General features: G+C 50.7%; 1 protein-coding gene and 1 long non-coding RNA gene across 2 annotated transcripts in view; both read left to right on the forward strand.

The window, feature by feature from the left end:
- Window positions 1-1,036, forward strand: part of LOC133353911 (uncharacterized) — a 48,222-nt gene extending 47,186 nt beyond the window's left edge. The window contains exon 3 of the long non-coding RNA XR_009756490.1: window positions 728-1,036. This is a non-coding gene — a long non-coding RNA (uncharacterized LOC133353911). The remainder of the gene's footprint in view (window positions 1-727) is intronic.
- A 43-nt stretch (window positions 1,037-1,079) lies between these two features.
- LOC133353794 (beta-galactoside alpha-2,6-sialyltransferase 1-like) lies at window positions 1,080-11,815 on the forward strand. The gene is made up of 5 exons (XM_061570206.1): window positions 1,080-2,282; window positions 3,422-3,519; window positions 7,179-7,280; window positions 8,555-8,729; window positions 9,970-11,815. The coding sequence occupies exons 1-5, from the start codon at window positions 1,259-1,261 to the stop codon at window positions 10,233-10,235; spliced, it is 1,665 nt and encodes a 554-aa protein (XP_061426190.1). The 5' UTR covers window positions 1,080-1,258; the 3' UTR covers window positions 10,236-11,815.
- Window positions 11,816-18,983: the final 7,168 nt, after the last annotated feature.

Raw genomic sequence — 18,983 nt, forward strand, 5'->3', positions numbered from 1 at the left:
ACACCTACCCGGGTCTGTCCCCTGACTTCCTGCCAGCGAGCCTTACGCACTTCACGTGATGACCCCGTCATTGTATTGTCTGCTGATCTATTTGGTTATTTATATTGTCCGCAATGACGTTAGTGATTATTTCCCTGTCAAAATCAGACCCGCATCTTCGAAAGGGTCCTTGCCGAATGCCCGGGACCGGTTCAGATAATTGCCACTGGGTGTTGGTGGCCGTGAGCGGGAATCGAACTCGGGTCGCCGGGTTTGTAGATCAACGCGCTAACCGCGTACACGTACATACGTACAGCCGTACCCCGTGTGACGTAGCGTCACGTAGCACCAGCCCCAGACTGGGCATGAGTCCGTTAAGGGTGCGGCTGCTATTGGTTTTATCGCCACTGAGTAAGTTGCGATGTATAAGAGATAAGATTGCGACCGAACGGAGCGGTGATACCGGAACCGTGGCGTAAATGACCCCACGCCCCCCCAGTTGTCGCTCACGAGCCAACTGAAGTGACAAATGGCGACTGTTATTGTTGGTATCTTCATTGGCCTTAATCACAAGATAAGACCCGGCATTGCTTTTTGAAAATTTGTCGAGTAGAAGTACGCGTGAACCTACATTGACCTTTGCCCCCCCTTCCGAAACAACGGCGGCAGCATCGTCAACGATGGCCCATTAACTTTGAGCCTTGCTCTGCCCCCCCCCCGCCACCGCGTCTCTCTCTCCGTGTGTCAGATCGGCACTCGCCTCTCACGCGATGAGCTCCTGACCGACTCTCCTGCCCCCCCCCCCCCCCGACCGGGAGACTCTCACGCACCTGACGGTGTGGGGGGGGGGCTGGGCGGCCCGGGAGGGGGAGGGATGGTGAGCGGAACAACGGGAGGGAGGAGGAGGAGTTGAGTCGCGGCGGTGCCAATAAGGGCGGCAGCGATGGTCGTGGAGCGGTAGTGCCGTCACAGCCGCTGGACGACTTCGCCGTTGAGTGCGCACGCAGTGAGACCGGCACTGGGTCGGAACGGGTCCAGGCTCCAGGCCGCAAGGAAGGGGGACTGTGACGGGGGGAGGGGGTGGGCGGGCACCACTTTGATGAGCTTCACAGCTCATCGGATTCCTCCTGTCAAAATATTCCGATTTAGCTCCTTGCAACACGGGCCCGTGTGAACCACACTGCGCAAGTGCTACTCCTGCTGTTGCTGCCGGTAGCAACAGCGCCTCTCCTGCCGCCGGAGGAAGGCAACCGTGGCAGGCCGGGTGGGATTGTGGGAAATGGCCTGTCAGCGCCGGCGCGTGCCCGGCTGGCGCCTCTTCCTCGTCGCCTGCTTCCTCTCGTGGCTGCTGGCGCTCGCCGCCGTGTGCCTGCTGCTGGGCGACGTCAACCGCGACACCTACGCTCCCGCCGCCCTCTCGCGCTCGCTGGGCGCCGTCACGCGACTCCTGGGGAGCGGCGGTGACGGCGGCGACCGCCGCCGCCCGCGACCCTCGCGGAAACCTCCGAGCGCCGCCGATGACGGTGGAATCGGCGGGAGGCGACGGGACGACGGATTCCGCGGGCCGGCGCGGCCGGGTCCGGCGGAATCCTTCGCGGGGAATCCCCCCCGGGCTCTGCTGCTCGCCAATCGGGAAGACGGGCGGCTCGGGGCAGGGGCCGAGCTCTCGCCGCCGCCGCCCGCGGAGGCCGGTGGCGACGGGCCGGCGTTCCGGAGGGCGCACGGCAGGAGCGGCGTCCTGAAGGTCGTGTCGCGAGACGGCGTCGCGCCGGCGGGAGGTTCCGTGGGGAACGGCCGGGCGAGACCGCGACCCCAGCAACCCCGACCCCAACAACCCCGACCGAGACACCAACAACCCCGGTGGCCCCAACGACGGCCGCGACCGCGGCCCGCGGCGCGTCCCGCCGCGTGGCCACGCGCGATCCACGCGGGCGTGTGGAACGAGGGCACGGGCTCGCGGCAGCTGGCGCCGCGCCTGCAGCGGGCGCGCGAGAAGTACATCGAGCAGAACAAGCACGGCGTGCGCTACGCCGGAGCGGTCGGGCGGCCTCCTCCCGCGGGGCCGCTGTCGGCGGCCGGCCGCCGCGACCTCCTGTGCCTGGTGGCCGAGCGGGTGGCGGCGCTGCGGTCGACGCTCACGCTCGGAGGCTCCGAGGCGCCCTTCTCCGCGATGGGCGCGTGGAGGGAGGCGCTGGACGCGGGCGGGCTGGAGCGCGCCGTGTCCGGGGGGCGCTCGCTGGAGCGCTGTGCCGTCGTGTCGTCGGCAGGAGCCATGCTCGGGTCGGGGCTGGGACGAGAAATCGGTGAGGGTTGTGTGTGTGTCACCTCCCCCACCCCTCTCCTTCTTACCCCCACACCCCTTCCACACACGTTCCACCAACTGGAAAGGTTTGAGAGAAGCAATGAGATGGTAGCGGTGGTTGAGCGATTCAGCCAGATCATCAGGGCGATGCGGTGCCGAGATGTTAACTACCTCACCTGTTCTACAGGAGGTTGTGGGTTTGATCCCCGGTTTTTCCGACCACATTGGGAAACGCGCGTTAAGAGTATTTGGCTGCTATAAATGTCCACGTTGGGCTTATTATTTGTGGCCAGGCCGCTTCTGAAAAAGAGCCACAAAGCTCGGTGGGCCTTACCTGGTAAAATGAACCTCGTTTCTTTTTGTCATGGCCCGTGCAATTTTAAATCATCGAGATTGAATGCTCCATCAATTTTCGAACTGATTTTGGTGTTTGGTTTGTTGAGCACGGTTGGCCTCGTACGGCGCGAAAGAAGTTCAACATACATTGAACAAGCACCTCCCAGGTCGTGACCTCCAACCCTGTCGCTGGGTATTGTTGTCCACAGGAGGCTCACAATGGCCTCGTCAGATATACGATACACACACGCATTAGTATGCAGCAGCGAACCGCTATAGTAGGTCACGTGTAGCCAACCATGTGACTGACCTAAAGCCTCCAGTGACACTGAGGGTCAGTGTTGATGCCGTGGGTCAGTGTTGATGCTGTGTGTCAGTGTTGAGGCTGTGGGTCAGCGTTGAGGCTGTGGGTCAGCGTTGAGGCTGTGGGTCAGTGTTGAGGCTGTGTGTCAGTGTTGAGGCTGTGGGTCAGTGTTGAGGCTGTGTGTCAGTGTTGAGGCTGTGTGTCAGTGTTGAGGCAGTGTGTCAATGTTGAGGCTGTGTGTCAGTGTTGAGGCTGTGGGTGAGTGAGGCTGTGTGTCAGTGTTGAGGCTGTGTGTCAGTGTTGAGGCTGTGTGTCAGTGTTGATGCTGTGGGTCAGTGTTGAGGCCGTGGGTCAGTGATGATGCTGTGGGTCAGTGTTGAGGCTGTGGGTCAGTGATGATGCTGTGGGTCAGTGTTGAGGCTGTGGGTCAGTGTTGACGTTGTGGGTTCATGTTGCGAGTTCCTTTAAAGGCCCTCACCATCGCGCCCCTCCTCCGACAGACGCTCACGACGCTGTGCTCCGCTTCAACGCCGCGCCGACCGAACACTTCGAGAATGACGTCGGGACCAAGACCACGATCCGTCTCGTTAACTCCCAGGCAAGCGCTGCGGTGTAGCACAAGACAAAGCAGAGTAGAACACGTATCAGAGTAGAACAAGTAACAGAGTAGAACAAGTAACAGAGTAGAACAAGTAACAGAGTAGAACAAGTAACAGAGTAGAACAAGTAACAGAGTAGAACAAGTAACAGAGTAGAACAAGTAACAGAGTAGAAGCAGTAACAGAGTAGAACAAGTAACAGAGTAGAACAAGTAACAGAGTAGAACAAGTAACAGAGTAGAACAAGTAACAGAGTAGAACAAGTAACAGAGTAGAACAAGTAACAGAGTAGAACCAGTAACAGAGTAGAACCAGTAACAGAGTAGAACACGTATCAGAGTAGAACAAGTAACAGAGTAGAACAAGTAACAGAGTAGAACAAGTAACAGAGTAGAACAAGTAACAGAGTAGAACAAGTAACAGAGTAGAAGCAGTAACAGAGTAGAAGCAGTAACAGAGTAGAACAAGTAACAGAGTAGAACAGGTAACAGAGTAGAACCAGTAACAGAGTAGAAGCAGTAACAGAGTAGAACAAGTAACAGAGTAGAACAGGTAACAGAGTAGAAGCAGTAACAGAGTAGAACAAGTAACAGAGTAGAAGCAGTAACAGAGTAGAACCAGTAACAGAGTAGAACAGGTAACAGAGTAGAAGCAGTAACAGAGTAGAACAAGTAACAGAGTAGAAGCAGTAACAGAGTAGAACCAGTAACAGAGTAGAACAGGTAACAGAGTAGAAGCAGTAACAGAGTAGAACAAGTAACAGAGTAGAACAAGTAACAGAGTAGAACCAGTAACAGAGTAGAAGCAGTAACAGAGTAGAACAAGTAACAGAGTAGAACAGGTAACAGAGTAGAAGCAGTAATAGAGTAGAACAAGTAACAGAGTAGAAGCAGTAACAGAGTAGAAGCAGTAACAGAGTAGAACAAGTAACAGAGTAGAACAGGTAACAGAGTAGAAGCAGTAACGGAGTAGAACAAGTAACAGAGTAGAACAAGTAACAGAGTAGAAGCAGTAACGGAGTAGAACAAGTAACAGAGTAGAACCAGTAACAGAGTAGAACCAGTAACAGAGTAGAACAAGTAACAGAGTAGAACAAGTAACAGAGTAGAACCAGTAACAGAGTAGAACAAGTAACAGAGTAGAACCAGTAACAGAGTAGAACAAGTAACAGAGTAGAACCAGTAACAGAGTAGAACAAGTAACAGAGTAGAACCAGTAACAGAGTAGAACAAGTAACAGAGTAGAACCAGTAACGGAGTAGAACCAGTAACGGAGTAGAACCAGTAACAGAGTAGAACAAGTAACAGAGTAGAACCAGTAACGGAGTAGAACCAGTAACAGAGTAGAACAAGTAACAGAGTAGAACCAGTAACGGAGTAGAACCAGTAACAGAGTAGAACAAGTAACAGAGTAGAACCAGTAACAGAGTAGAACCAGTAACAGAGTAGAACAAGTAACAGAGTAGAACCAGTAACGGAGTAGAACCAGTAACAGAGTAGAACAAGTAACAGAGTAGAACCAGTAACGGAGTAGAACCAGTAACAGAGTAGAACAAGTAACAGAGTAGAACAAGTAACAGAGTAGAACAAGTAACGGAGTAGAACACGTAACAGAGTAGAACCAGTAACAGAGTAGAACCAGTAACAGAGTAGAACCAGTAACAGAGTAGAACAAGTAACGGAGTAGAACACGTAACAGAGTAGAACCAGTAACAGAGTAGAACACGTAACAGAGTAGAACCAGTAACAGAGTAGAACAAGTAACAGAGTAGAACACGTAACAGAGTAGAACCAGTAACAGAGTAGAACAAGTAACAGAGTAGAACAAGTAACAGAGTAGAACCAGTAACAGAGTAGAACCAGTAACAGAGTAGAACAAGTAACAGAGTAGAACAAGTAACAGAGTAGAACCAGTAACAGAGTAGAACAAGTAACAGAGTAGAACAAGTAACAGAGTAGAACAAGTAACAGAGTAGAACCAGTAACAGAGTAGAACAAGTAACAGAGTAGAACAAGTAACAGAGTAGAACAAGTAACAGAGTAGAACAAGTAACAGAGTAGAACAAGTAACAGAGTAGAACAAGTAACAGAGTAGAACAAGTAACAGAGTAGAACAAGTAACAGAGTAGAACCAGTAACAGAGTAGAACCAGTAACAGAGTAGAACCAGTAACAGAGTAGAACCAGTAACAGAGTAGAACCAGTAACAGAGTAGAACAAGTAACAGAGTAGAACAAGTAACAGAGTAGAAGCAGTAACAGAGTAGAACCAGTAACAGAGTAGAACCAGTAACAGAGTAGAACAAGTAACAGAGTAGAACAAGTAACAGAGTAGAACAAGTAACAGAGTAGAACCAGTAACAGAGTGGAACCAGTAACAGAGTGGAACAAGTAACAGAGTAGAACAAGTAACAGAGTAGAACAAGTAACAGAGTAGAACCAGTAACAGAGTAGAACCAGTAACAGAGTAGAACCAATAACAGAGTAGAACAAGTAACAGAGTAGAACAAGTAACAGAGTAGAACAAGTAACAGAGTAGAACAAGTAACAGAGTAGAACAAGTAACAGAGTAGAACAAGTAACAGAGTAGAACAAGTAACAGAGTAGAACAAGTAACAGAGTGGAACAAGTAACAGAGTAGAACCAGTAACAGAGTAGAACAAGTAACGGATGAAGGCGCGGCCCTGCAGCTGCCTGCTCACGCCACTGTTGGCAGAAGGGGCCTCCGCTCCTAGGCGGGGGCTCCAGAGAGCTCCTCTAAGAGGGTATTTGGCCTACTCTTCCACGCTGGTCAGGCATCTTGGATAGAGTTGGGGGTACCCACACTTTACCCCACCACACACGACACGTCTGTCGATCGGCTGGCTTTTGAACAGGGGGTGTTCTGGGTCGAGAGAAAACATTGGAACGTTCCTCCCCCACTGGAGGTGCATTGCTGGGTCCCAGGAATACATTGCCGCGGTGGCTATGAGATGTTAGCCACCTCGCCCGGTATACAGGAGGTCGTGGGTTCGATCCAGACTCGGACACCTTGGAGTTTGCTTGTTCTCGCCGTAGTCGTGGGTAATTTTCTCCGGGTCCTCCGGTTTCTCCCTCCACATTTGAAGAATCGACGTGCGCTTACGGTGTTTGGCTAATGCTATAAATTTCCACGTGATAAGCCACTTTGTCGAGCTATCATTTGTAGGGCGAAGTCGCTTCTGAAAAATATCTACACAGCCTCAGGGCGCCTTACCTAGTAAAAAGTAAAATAAAAAATATCGTTTGTAAAATAGTTCTAATAGAGAATTTGGCTGCAATAAAGTTCCACGTGATAATACGCTTTTGCTGAGCTATCATTTGCAGGGCGAAGTCGCTTCCGAAAAAGATCTACACAGCCTCAGCGGGGCCTTACCTAGTAAAAAGTAAAATAAAAAATATCGTTTGTAAAATAGTTCTAATAGAGAATTTTGCTGCAATAAAGTTCCACGTGATAATACGCTTTTGCTGAGCTATCATTTGCAGGGCGAAGTCGCTTCCGAAAAAGATCTACACAGCCTCAGCGGGGCCGTGACCTGTTAAACTAAGAAGTAGTTTAGTTTAGACGGCGGCGGGCCGTGAAAGGGTTCAAGAGGGCGTCTAAGAATCACCCCCCTCCCGGGTCTGCCCCTCGCGTTCGCAGATCCTGGCTCGGCCTCAGAACAACTTCTCCCGGAGCACTCTCTACCGTGACGTGGCGCTGCTTGTGTGGGACCCGGCGCCGTACTCACTCAACCTGACACAGGTACAGGGGGTGGGGGGCGGGGCGGGGGGGGCACTACGCCGCCAACAGACTGTTGGGGCAAGTGGTGTACAATGACAAAGACATACGATTCCCCCGTATAGCCTTCAATAGAATGTTGGGGCAAGTGCTGGACAATGACAGTCATAAGATTTCCCCGTATAGCCTTCCCTAGAATGTTGGGGCAAGTGGTGTACAATGACAAAGTCATACGATTCCCCCGTATAGCCTTCAATAGAATGTTGGGGCAAGTGCTGGACAATGACAAAGTCATACGATTCCCCCGTGTAGCCTTCAATAGAATGTTGGGGCAAGTGGTGTACAATGACAAAGTCATACGATTCCCCCGTATAGCCTTCAATAGAATGTTGGGGCAAGTGCTGGACAATGACAAAGTCATACGATTCCCCCGTATAGCCTTCAATAGAATGTTGGGGCAAGTGCTGGACAATGACAAAGTCATAAGATTCCCCCGTATAGCCTTCTATAGAATGTTGGGGCAAGTGCTGGACAATGACAAAGTCATACGATTCCCCCGTATAGCCTTCAATAGAATGTTGGGGCAAGTGCTGCTGTTAGCGAGTAGCTCACCTATGAAGGCCGGTACGGTGCACGAGGAGAGGGAGGTAGTGTGGTTAGAAAAGTGCCCGACCGCCTTTGTCTCCCCAGGTACTCATTTAAGACTGTGGCCGGTTCACATTACGTAGCCACAGATGGTCGCTGTTGCCGGGAATCCAACTGAGGTCACTGTACTCATGGTACGGTAATCATCTGAGGCTGAGTCGACCTAGGAGAGGCTCAGGATCGGTTCAAACAATCGTCACCGGTGTTAGCCATGAGCGGGAATCGAACCCGGCTCGCCAGGTTCATAGCGCAGCGTCGCGCTAACCGCTACACCACCACACACAGGCACAAAGATCCCCCGTGTAGCCTTCACAGACTGTAGGGGCAAGTGCTGTTAGCGAGCACCTATGAAGGCCAGAACGGTACACCAGGGGATGGGTGGCCAGCACCACGCCAGACCGCCCTTGTTTCCCGAGCGGTGATGTTTACACACCGCACCAGGTACTCATTTGAGACTGAGTCGACCTAGGGGAGGCCCAGGACCAGTTAAAACAATCGTCACCGGTGTTGGCCGTGAGCGGGAATCGAACCCGGCTCGCCAGGTTCGTATCGCAGCGTAGCGCTAACCGCTACACCACCACACACACACATGCGGTACGAGGTGGATGTGCGTGTGCCTTTGACAAGTCCTCCCCATCTCGGCCATCCCCCAGTGGTTCCACGACCCGGACTACAACTTCTTCCCTGCGTTCCTGCGCCGCCGGCAACGCCACCCAACGCAGCCGGCGTTCGTGCTGCACCCCGCCTACCTGTGGCGCATCTGGGAACTGCTGCAGGACAGCGCCACGGAGCGCATCCAGCCCAACCCACCGTCCTCCGGCTTCCTGGGTACGCAGGCAAAAGATCCCCCCCCATCCCCCCCCCGCCCCCCATCCCCCCCCCATCCCCCCCCCCCCGCCCCGCCCCCCCCGCCCCCCCGCCCCCCACCGCCCCCCGCCCCCCCCCCCCCGCCCCCCCGTTTTAGCCTTCACAGACTTGTTGGAGCAAGCGCCGTCAGCGAGTAGGACCCTACGATCAGAATTCAGAATTTGAATTCATACTGGAGGAATCCGATGAGCTGTGAAGCTCTTTTAGATTTAAAGCTTTCGTGACTGCAGGGATTCATCTTCTTGGTTCTTTCGGTAAAGTCACGTAGTAGGGAAGTAATTAAACAATAAAAATATAAAACAATACAATTCTTACGACGTTTCGACTGCAACACAAGCAATGGAAACGTCGTGCGAATTTTATTGTTTTATATTTTTATTATTTTATTATTTCCCTTCTACGTGACTTTACCGAAAGAACCAAGAATAAGAAACATCTCAAAGTAGATTCATCGTTTTCTGCTTAAAATACTCGGAGGGGCCAGCTGAGGCTTTTCCCGTAGAAGTGGCTGGGCCACTGGGTCAGGCGAGATGGGCTTATTCGTACTTGACGCGCGCTCAGCACAGCGGTGCCCCATCTGCTGGACAAAGCCCGCTGCTGCACCTCGTGCAAGCGACACCACCTACAGAGCACGAGTGACCACTTTGCAATAAAGCTTTCGTGACTGCAGGGATTCATCTTCTTGGTTCTTTCGGTAAAGTCACGTAGAATGGAAAGAATAAAATAATAAAAATAAAACATAATAAAATAATTCTCACGACGTTTCGGCCACAACGCAAGCAGCCGTCCTCAGGTGGAGAGCAGGTCTGTCGACAGACCTGCTCTGGTACGCAGGAGATCGTGGGCACAACCCAGACCCTGACGCCCGCTGTATATTGAGAGTTTGTGCGTTCTCCCCGTGGTCGCCGTAGATTTTTCTCCGGATCCTCCGGCCCGCGTTTAGAATCAACGTGCGGCTAGAGTATTTGGCTGCGGTGAATGTCCACACGGCGATAAGCCGCGTCGATGAGTGCCTTCATTTGTTGGGCCACGTCGCTTCTGAAAAATAGCTGTTGTAGCTCCGGTGAGCCTTACCTGCTAAGATACAAACCGTTTTGTTTTTAGCCGAGCGTGAAACGTGCGTGCCCGCATCTCGGTCTGTACGTGCCCCCCACCCCCCCTTAACGCGTGTCTCCACGTGCGTGCGTGCGTGCGCGAGCAGGCGTCGTGCTGATGATGTGGCTTTGCGACGAGGTGAGCGTTTACGAGTTCCTGCCGTCGCGGCGCCGCACCGACCTGTGCCACTACCACGAGGACTACACGGACCGGGCGTGCACCGAGGGGGCCTACCACCCCCTGCTCTACGAGAAGAACCTCGTCAAGAGACTCAGCACCTCCTCCGACCACGACCTCTTTTGGGCCGGGAGAGCCACCCTGCCGGGACTGAGGAGGGCGATGGAGAGCTGCCCCCCGCGGACTCGCCAATAATCGTGGCCGCCCAAACTGTTGCGGTCGACGACATCGTCGTTGCGTTCGCCGTCACGGATGGGGGATGACGATCGCTGGGATTGCGTCGGCAAGGAAGAGCGTCGTCGCAACAATCATGGCCATCTAAACCTCAACGTTGTGATGACGATGACGACGATAACAGGTGATTGTGGTCGGGAGGTCCGCAATTCTCATCCATTGGCTGCTGGACTGGGCCCTGCCACTGGAACGTGGAATTTATAGTGGTGTCGCCTTGTAAACCTGCTACCCTTGCCGCCACTGTTGACCCATACCAACAGCACCAGGAATTGCCGCAAGGGACTTTACCAAAGCAATCCTGTAAGACTCCACGATGTCATCATCACCGCGAGAAAGCCATTATGTTTCCGGTCAATGTACTTTCAAGAGCGATTGGGTTTTTTTTTGTCCAATCCAACCGGGAAAACGGGAATCGGCCAACGATTGCCGATTATTTATGATTTGAAAAACCACAACAACGACACCGAACGTCGTTTTATTAAAGAGAGGGTGAGTGACGATTAGAGGACGTAGGGACGGACGCTGTACAATGAAGAAGCTTGACAACCAGTGAATGGACTCCAACCTAGGAAGCTGCGGTGTCGCGTATCTGTATTTGTTGCGTTTAGAATATTTGGCTGCTCCAAATTGCCACCTGACGATAAGCCACTTCGTTGAGCTATCATTTGTGGCCAGGTCGCTTCCGGAAAAAGAACTGGCACAGTATTAGCTCAGTGGGGCTTCAACAGAAGAAAAGTTTCTACTCTTTGGTTCATTCGGTAAAGTCACGTAGGTATAAAATAAAAATAAAAGTTTAGTTCATCTGTGATCCGGCATGATTGAGGAAAGGGTCAGCGGATCACACGGAGATTTTACAAAACTCCCAAACCCGCTAGGGGCTTCGGGTTAAGCCAGATGTGCGGTACAACAAGGGGGGGGGGGGGGATGGTTGTGCGAACCCATATGTGCAGACCTTTCGAGCATTAACCCATCGTATACAAGGTGGGGTTTTCTCCAGGTGGTCCGGGTTTTAGGACAATGAACGGAAAACAAACGGAATTTGTTTCGACAATTTAATTGTTTCAACGATCAACAGTTCGACAATTTAATTGTTTGGACGATTGACAGTTCGCTAATTGCATTTTCCAACAATGAAATTGTTTCGACAAGCAACAGAATAGTTTTAATAATTCGTTGCTCATAATGGCCTGATTCAGGACTCTCTTGAAAATGAGTCCTGAGGTTCGGCGAGTGAGACGAGCGCGCGAGTCTTCCCTCGATGACGCGAATTATTTTTCAACTTCTTAACACCTGGGATTTTTCCGCAGCCAATGCTACGATTCACGATCGCTCTTCCGGGTTCGGCAACGACATCGTGATTTGTGCCAAATTTGCGTTGAGTTAATTTACCCTCCACCACCCAACACAGTCATATAAAAGAATTGTCACGCCAGTGTACGCGTGTCGAACAACACGCTACATTCCTCTCCTTTACACTGAGACCTCCTTTACCAGTGGCAAAATATAGTAGTAGGTTTTTACCCTTTAAACTGGTACAAAACTGACACCTTTATACAAGGTATCATGTTTGCAATAACCGCAACACAAGCAGTCAAATTGCATGTGTTGCGGTTATTGCAAACATGATGCCTTGTATAAAGGTGTCAGTTTTGTACCAGTTTAAAGGGTAAAAACCTACTACTATTCCTCTCCTGATTCTTTTAGCTCACTCACCGGCAAGCTGGAGAACAATTCTCACAATGGAAATTAGAGACTCGTTGCTAATTGTACACGCGACTGCTCATCGGCTGCGTCGGATGGTGGAGGGAATTGGCAAACGCAAATTAAGATGTGTTGACAACATTCACAATGTTTATTGCAGAGCCGTGACTAGCGGTGGATTTGCCGGCATGAACTGCGTGGGAGTTCTTGGGGGGCTGGGAGCGGGAATTCAGCTTCTATGGCATCCATTCGCGGGAGCTTCGGCTGGCTTCGTTGATGATCTTAAACACGACCGATCCCAGCAATAGAATGTTCAAATGTATACCCGGTTCACTGTCTGGTAAGCCGACTAGGTTGGTGTACTAAAAGTACAGATATATACACACACACAAAGTACATAATACCAAAGCCATATGTTAAGTATGGTATCCACACGCCTGCGTGCGCGCATAACGGAGCGGTAGGGTGCGGTGGTTACTGCGCCCTGCGCAATGAAACCCAGAGATGTAACACCAGGACCTGGGCCTCTCCTAAATCGACTCGGCCATAAAAGAGTGCCTTGGCAGGGCGTGTGAACACCGGTGCCAGGGAGACAAAGACGGCGGGGCTGGCGTGGTGCAGCATGCACCACCACCTCTCCTTTGCCGTGCCGGTCGCTCGCCAACAGCCACCAAGATCTGCGAGGCCAAATGGAGGATCTGTATATGTAGACGACAGTGATTTGTTGATGTTAAAATATCAATCTTATTTTGACAAGGGGCCCTCAATGCATGCAATACAGAACCCTCATCTCATCCGATCGTAGCAAAACAAAACCCTCATTGATTCAGAGGATTCTCGCAATCAGTGTATCGTCAACGGATCGCTGCGATTCATTCACGCGCGCACGCGCAGACACAAGTGACGCACTCAATGCTCAGAGGAGCATCGGTCATTGCTCCCGTCTTTGGGCTATTCTGAGAGAGTGCTGGAAATTCCGCATTGTTTTCTTCCATGGAGAGGGGGGGGGGGGGGCAGCCTGTCCCATAAGATGAACGTTGTTGAAATCCCCACGAAGTTGCATCAGGTTTATCGACCCCCTCCCCAGCAAGATGATGAACCATGGCGACCCGCACCAGGGTTTGAACTCGCAACCTACCGGTCACGAGTCAACCGCTCGGACCGCAGCACCGCCGCCACCGTCACCACTCAGCCAGGTGGGGTCATGCTTTGGACAGACTGTGCCCCGCCAAAGGAATGTGGAATTTCTACCGCTGCGTTTGGGGGGGGGGAGGAGGGGTTTAGCCTGTGGATAATGAGCTCCAGCCACAACGATTTTTTTCACTTAAAAAAATAAAAGTACGAATAAACTGCACTAAACACGAGCTTAAAAAAAAACCTTACTTTGTACAGAAAAAAAATTTGACGTTTTTTGATAAACTCCTTTATACATAAACGTTGCGTGCATAATGCTCGTCAGCAGTCACTTGTTAAGTATTTTATTCACGCGCCGGTACTGTATATCCCAGGAGGGAATTGGGATCTTTGTGGAAAGGTTTTTAAGAAAAAAAAGTAAAGCAAAAAAAAACTCCCGAGGCTTGATAAACAAAAACACTTTTCGGATGCGATGAATTTAAAATTGGGTAAAATACAGTTGGGCTTAGTTTACAATTAAAAATATGCAGTCTTACATATCATTTTAATGAGGTTCAAACATTGTTTCAAACTGAGTGTCACCTTGGCCATCATGATTGCGACCGTCATATCAGTGCCAGTGTCCACCGTTATCGTCACTACCGTCATCATCATCACCATCATCACCACCACCATTATCATCACCACCATTATCATCACCACCTCCATCATCACCACCACCATCATCACCATCATCACCGTCATCACCATTACCACCATCATCATCACCGTCATCACCATTACCATCACCGTCATCACCATTACCACCATCATCATCATCACCATTACCACCACCACCATCATCACCATCATCATCACCACCGTCATCATCATCGTCACCACCATCATCATCGTCATCACCATCATCGTCACCATCGTCATCATTGTCACCACCATCATTGTCATCACCATCATTGTCACCACCATCATTGTCACCACCATCATCGTCATCATCACCACCACCATCATCACCATCACCATCATCACCATCATTGTCACCACCACCATCACCACCACCATCATCATCATCACCGTCATCATCACCATCGATGTCCCGAGGCTGTCATCCCAGTCTGGAAGAACTCTCTGTCTGGCTCCTCACTCCACTCACAGCTCACAGCTCAGGTTGCTTGCTCGCCACACAGACAGCCGCTGTCCCCCCCCCCCCCCCCGTGAGTGATTCTACAGCTGTGGAGACACGTGGGGTGGCACTGGGAGCTGGGTGCGGGTGAGCGCGAGTTTTATTTCGATTTACAGATTTCACCATTTTTCAGTTAACACACCAACAATCCGGCAAAGCGTTTCAACCCTTCAAACAAATTCATCGCACCTGAATCTGGACGCCAAATCACAACAGGCACAGGAGGCACAACTGATGGAAAAAAACCGATTCCATCATTAAGTGCGGCCACACGCGTCGACATCGATTTGCCCCTTTGGAGCCAGTGGTGGAAATTCCACGTTACCGTGCCGGGAGCGATTTCCTCATGGGACGAATGGAACTCGGCGGTCACGGCGAACATGAGCTGGCGAGCGCTGCCGATTTCTCCCCACCAACATCGCCGTCGACCGAGCGCCAGGCAAAGTGCGGGTGAAGTTCCGGTCAATCAAACCTCACGCGACTGGCACTGGAGTGCAGAGGCCTTCATCCAACAGTGTATTTGACCCTAAAGGGCTGCGAATTTTTTTAATTTCAATGAAATGAAAGGGGACAATGAAGGGGTTCGAGATTGTTGAATTGACGTTCTTCATGAGAAACTCGCTTTGAACTTCCCGCTGCTTTGGATAGCAAAACACTGTCGCCCAAACGCTCCATACGGCCAGAGCACTGCGTTGGCACTGGCCTGTATATTTGTTACACGATTTCTACGTGTATATGTAGACACACACACATACGCATGTTGAACATTCTTTCGCACCGTACGTAGTCAACCATGTGGGTCCGCACTGCGTTGTGCCCGTTACGTTCCGCGGAAGCTTCGGTGTCGAGCCAGCGGTTTGCATCACTCGGGTAATATTTGAATGGGATGGGGGGTGATTTAAGCGGTGGGTGATCATGCTGCGGTAATTTGTATGCGTGCTGCCGATACGTTTCGGAGAGGCGGGGGGGAGAGGCTGCACTTTAGCAATGCAACGAAATTGGAAGCTGCTTGCCTTGGAATCCAGGTGGTGTGGTAAGGATGGTGGGGATTGCCTGGCAGGAGGGGGGGTGGGTGGCAGTGGGGATTTTTTGTGTTTACTCTTGCAGGGGAGTCGTCGTTGTTGATGGAATCGGGAAGAGGAGGAGGTGGTTTCAATGATGAGTGGGGGGGACACACGTGTGTGTGTGTGTGTAGAGTGGAGAAGGGAAGGGTAAGCTGAAGAGTAGGGGGCCATCCATTTAGTAGGTACGCACAAATCTGTCACAGCTTGACCCCTCCCTGTACGCACGCGGACTTTTTACACCGCCCCCCCCCCCCCGAATCCTATAGAACGGCCGATATTTAATCCACGCAGAAGCGATCAGGGAATAATAATATTAACGTGTTTAAGCCAACAGTTAGTCCACCCGCCGGACTATCTAACTCATTTGAAGGCCAATGTAGACAAATTATTGTCGAGGCTTTACCCCCCCCCCCCCCCGTTTCCTATGCGTGCACTGTCAGTAGACCCCCCCCCCATACGCAAGCGTACGCGTTTGGGTTAACCCCCCCTCCCCCCTCCATGCGAACGTACTGGATGGATGGCCCCTAATATCGGGTTAAGCTCAGGATGGATGGGGGATAGGGTGATGGGAGCGCCGCGGTGGCTAGGAGATGTTGACTACCTCGCCTGGTATACAGGAGGTCGTGGGTTCGATGCCGATCGTGACGCCTGCTGTATATTTGCGTGTCTCTCTCCCCGTGGTCGCGTTGATTTTTCTCCGGGGCCTCCGGTTTTTCCCCCCTTCCACATTTATAAACACGCGTTTAGGGTATTTGGGTGCTATAATAACCATCCACACGATGGTAAGCCACTTCGTTGAGCTATCATTTGTGGCCAGGTCGCTTCTGAAAAAAGAGCTACATAGCTCAGCAGGTTTTACCTGGTAAAACAGAAAGAAAAAAAACTTTTAGCAACTTGTAAGTTGTCAATAAGGAGGTCGAAATGATGGGTGGGACACACACACGTGTGCAGGGTGGTGGAGGGCAGGTGCACCTGGCCTGGCACAGGCACCGTGGTGACGTCACTGCCAAGTCATTGGTATTGGAGTGGCACCCAGAGGTTGACGACTCTCTAAATAACACGTGTCATTGATAATTGATAATTGTTTTTTTACCCTTTATTCTGGCAACAAAACTGACACCTTTTTTACGAGGAGTCGTGTTTGCATAGACCACAATACCTGCAGTCATAATGCAAACAAAGAACATAACTCTGATAATGTATGCACTGTCCTTGAAGTTGATTGGTCCACACCCGAGACAGCTTTCCTTAGAGCCTCGTCTCACATGGTGTTGGACCAGATGACGCCAAAAGGCGCACAACTCAAAGACAATGCACCATCAGAGTATGAGAGCTCGGGGTAAGCATGAGGTACCAATGGTGAACACGTGTCATTATGAAGGTGATTTTCAACAGTCTTCGAAGATGTGGCCGACGAATGAGACGGATCAGTGCTTTGACAAACGGACAAAAATCTGAATGCGCCATCCCGGTGTGGAGACGAAAGTCAGTTCTTGTCCGAGTACGTTCAACATCGCGGTATTTTATCTCCCTTATCAAGGAAGGTGGACATCCATAAGATGTTTTTTTGTGGGTTTGATCGCGTAAATATAAATTTGGCACGTTCTGTTTAAGTGACCAACATTACTAATTGTCTGTAACGGGTGGTGGCGGGTTGAACGACACATTTATATTCACGTGAGCTAACCCAAAAAAACCTCTTATGGATAATATTGTTCGCGGAAGCCTACGTGTTAATTATTGACATATTAATTAGAACCCTAAATGATTGGCACACCGTTCCGGAGTAAACGACCACTTTTGTGACCATGCCGATGATTACCCACATGTTTTAGAGTGTCTGAAACGTACATCCTACGTTTTGGAACTACCCCCAAATAAAAACACGAGCCTGTCACTTAACTCTTGTCAGCAGCCCAGCTCAAAGCTAGTGGTAGAAATTCCACATTGCCATGACAGGTGCCAGATCCTTCAGTGGTATGCCTCTGACCTTTGGGTTAGCAAAAAAAAAATCTGATCTATAAATGAAATTTCGGACGATACAATAAATGTTTTGGATGGATCTGAAAACCGGACGTGCCGTCACGAGCATGACCTCGCGTCTGTACTCTTCCTGCCAAAATATGATGTCACGTGGTGTCGGGAGACATCACTTCTGTGAGCACGTGGACACGTTAATATGTAACGTAATCTAAACAATCCGAAAGTTGTAATGATAATTTAAATTTCCACGTAAGCTTTCGCGACGAATATTATGACCCGTAATTTTATTTCTGGGGCAGAGCACGCGAGCAAAATGTTACGACACATTTTCATACTCATGCGATCTGGCCCAAAAATATTGTGACTGAAATTTCCCATAAAAATCGATGCTTTTTTTACTCATGCTTACAGAAAAAATTCAACACATACGTCCTCCCAACAGCCTCTCTCCGTCTCCCAGCCCTGCAACGAACACCTCCATAATGAAAATGTGGTCGTCGGTACGGTGTGGAACGGATCGCGAGTGTTGATGGGTTCTTTCACAGCCTTGTAAACCAATATTTCAATACCACGACGGCTTTTTATTGCCTAAAATTGTATAATCAGGGTCGTTTTTATACTGAACGTGTTGTACGCTGTGTGTATTTGAAACCGTGTGTTCTATACAACTATGTGCTGTGGAATAATACGTACTCCGCCTATGGCCTCCTTTCGTGGCCAAAAGGGACTTTAACATTTGAACGGAGCGACCTTTTCTACTCTACTGGGATGTACTCCTTGATATTTAACGTAGGCTGAGGACGTCGCAGCGTAGCTTGTAGCGCTGTTCGCCGCTTGTTCACGGTTCGAATCGGCGGCCACCCTGGTTATCGCTGCGGTTTAAACCGAACGCAAAACGCGGCATCTTACGTCACAGTGGAATAGGACGTCAAAGATCCGATGACGTGATTCGCAGGAGCAGGACATCGTGCGCCGACCGTCACGCTGCCAAATTTTCCCAAATTTTATCAAGAGAAACGATCCGCAAATTGCTCAATTTGAATATGCACAGTGGCCGTTGCTCACTGCTGTCAATACTTGTTAGGACCCTCCTAAAAAACTCATGGAACTCAAGTGAAATCAGTGGCGAGCGATATCCAAACCGGTCCTCGGCTTCCCCTTCCCAAACCCCAACTGACCAAGTCGTGGTGGTCTTCTTTCGTGCGGTGGGGAGTTGATCAGCAACATTAATAATCGGGTTTGACCCGGCACACTCTGGGAATCGGCATGCGTGTTCCGGTGACGAACTTGAGTTTATTTGTCCAGACATCTGGTGGCACTGTGTTGGAAACGTTATGACGGTGACGCTTTCGCAGTGTCGGTAGACCTGGGCTGCCTGAGAAAACGTCTGTGGGTTTTGGTCTGCAATGGAAAGGACGGCAGCTCTAATGCTCACGTAGAGGTTGGTGGGCGAGCCACTGGACGGCTTTAACCCAATTCCCGTTCCGATGGCGTACGTGTACGTCATCAGTTTTTACCTTCTGGTTACGTTCCGACGACGTCGTCGATGACGTCATCGATGACGTAATCGGAACGCAACCGGTAGGAAAAGTCAACTAACTTTATCGGTACCGAGGCTCCCACACAAGGCCATGCGGGGAGGGCGCG

The sequence above is a fragment of the Lethenteron reissneri genome, chromosome 45 (genome assembly GCF_015708825.2).
Source record: "Lethenteron reissneri isolate LAM-NWPU_2019-01 chromosome 45, ASM1570882v1, whole genome shotgun sequence".
NCBI lineage: Eukaryota > Metazoa > Chordata > Hyperoartia > Petromyzontiformes > Petromyzontidae > Lethenteron > Lethenteron reissneri.

Coding starts and splice junctions, on each gene's coding strand:
- LOC133353794 (XM_061570206.1), top strand. CDS start 1,259: ATGGCCTGTCAGCGCCGGCGCGTGCCCGGCTGGCGCCTCTTCCTCGTC. Junction 2,283..3,421: donor GGGGCTGGGACGAGAAATCG/GTGAGGGTTGTG, acceptor CTCCTCCGACAG/ACGCTCACGACGCTGTGCTC. Junction 7,281..8,554: donor ACTCACTCAACCTGACACAG/GTACAGGGGGTG, acceptor GCCATCCCCCAG/TGGTTCCACGACCCGGACTA.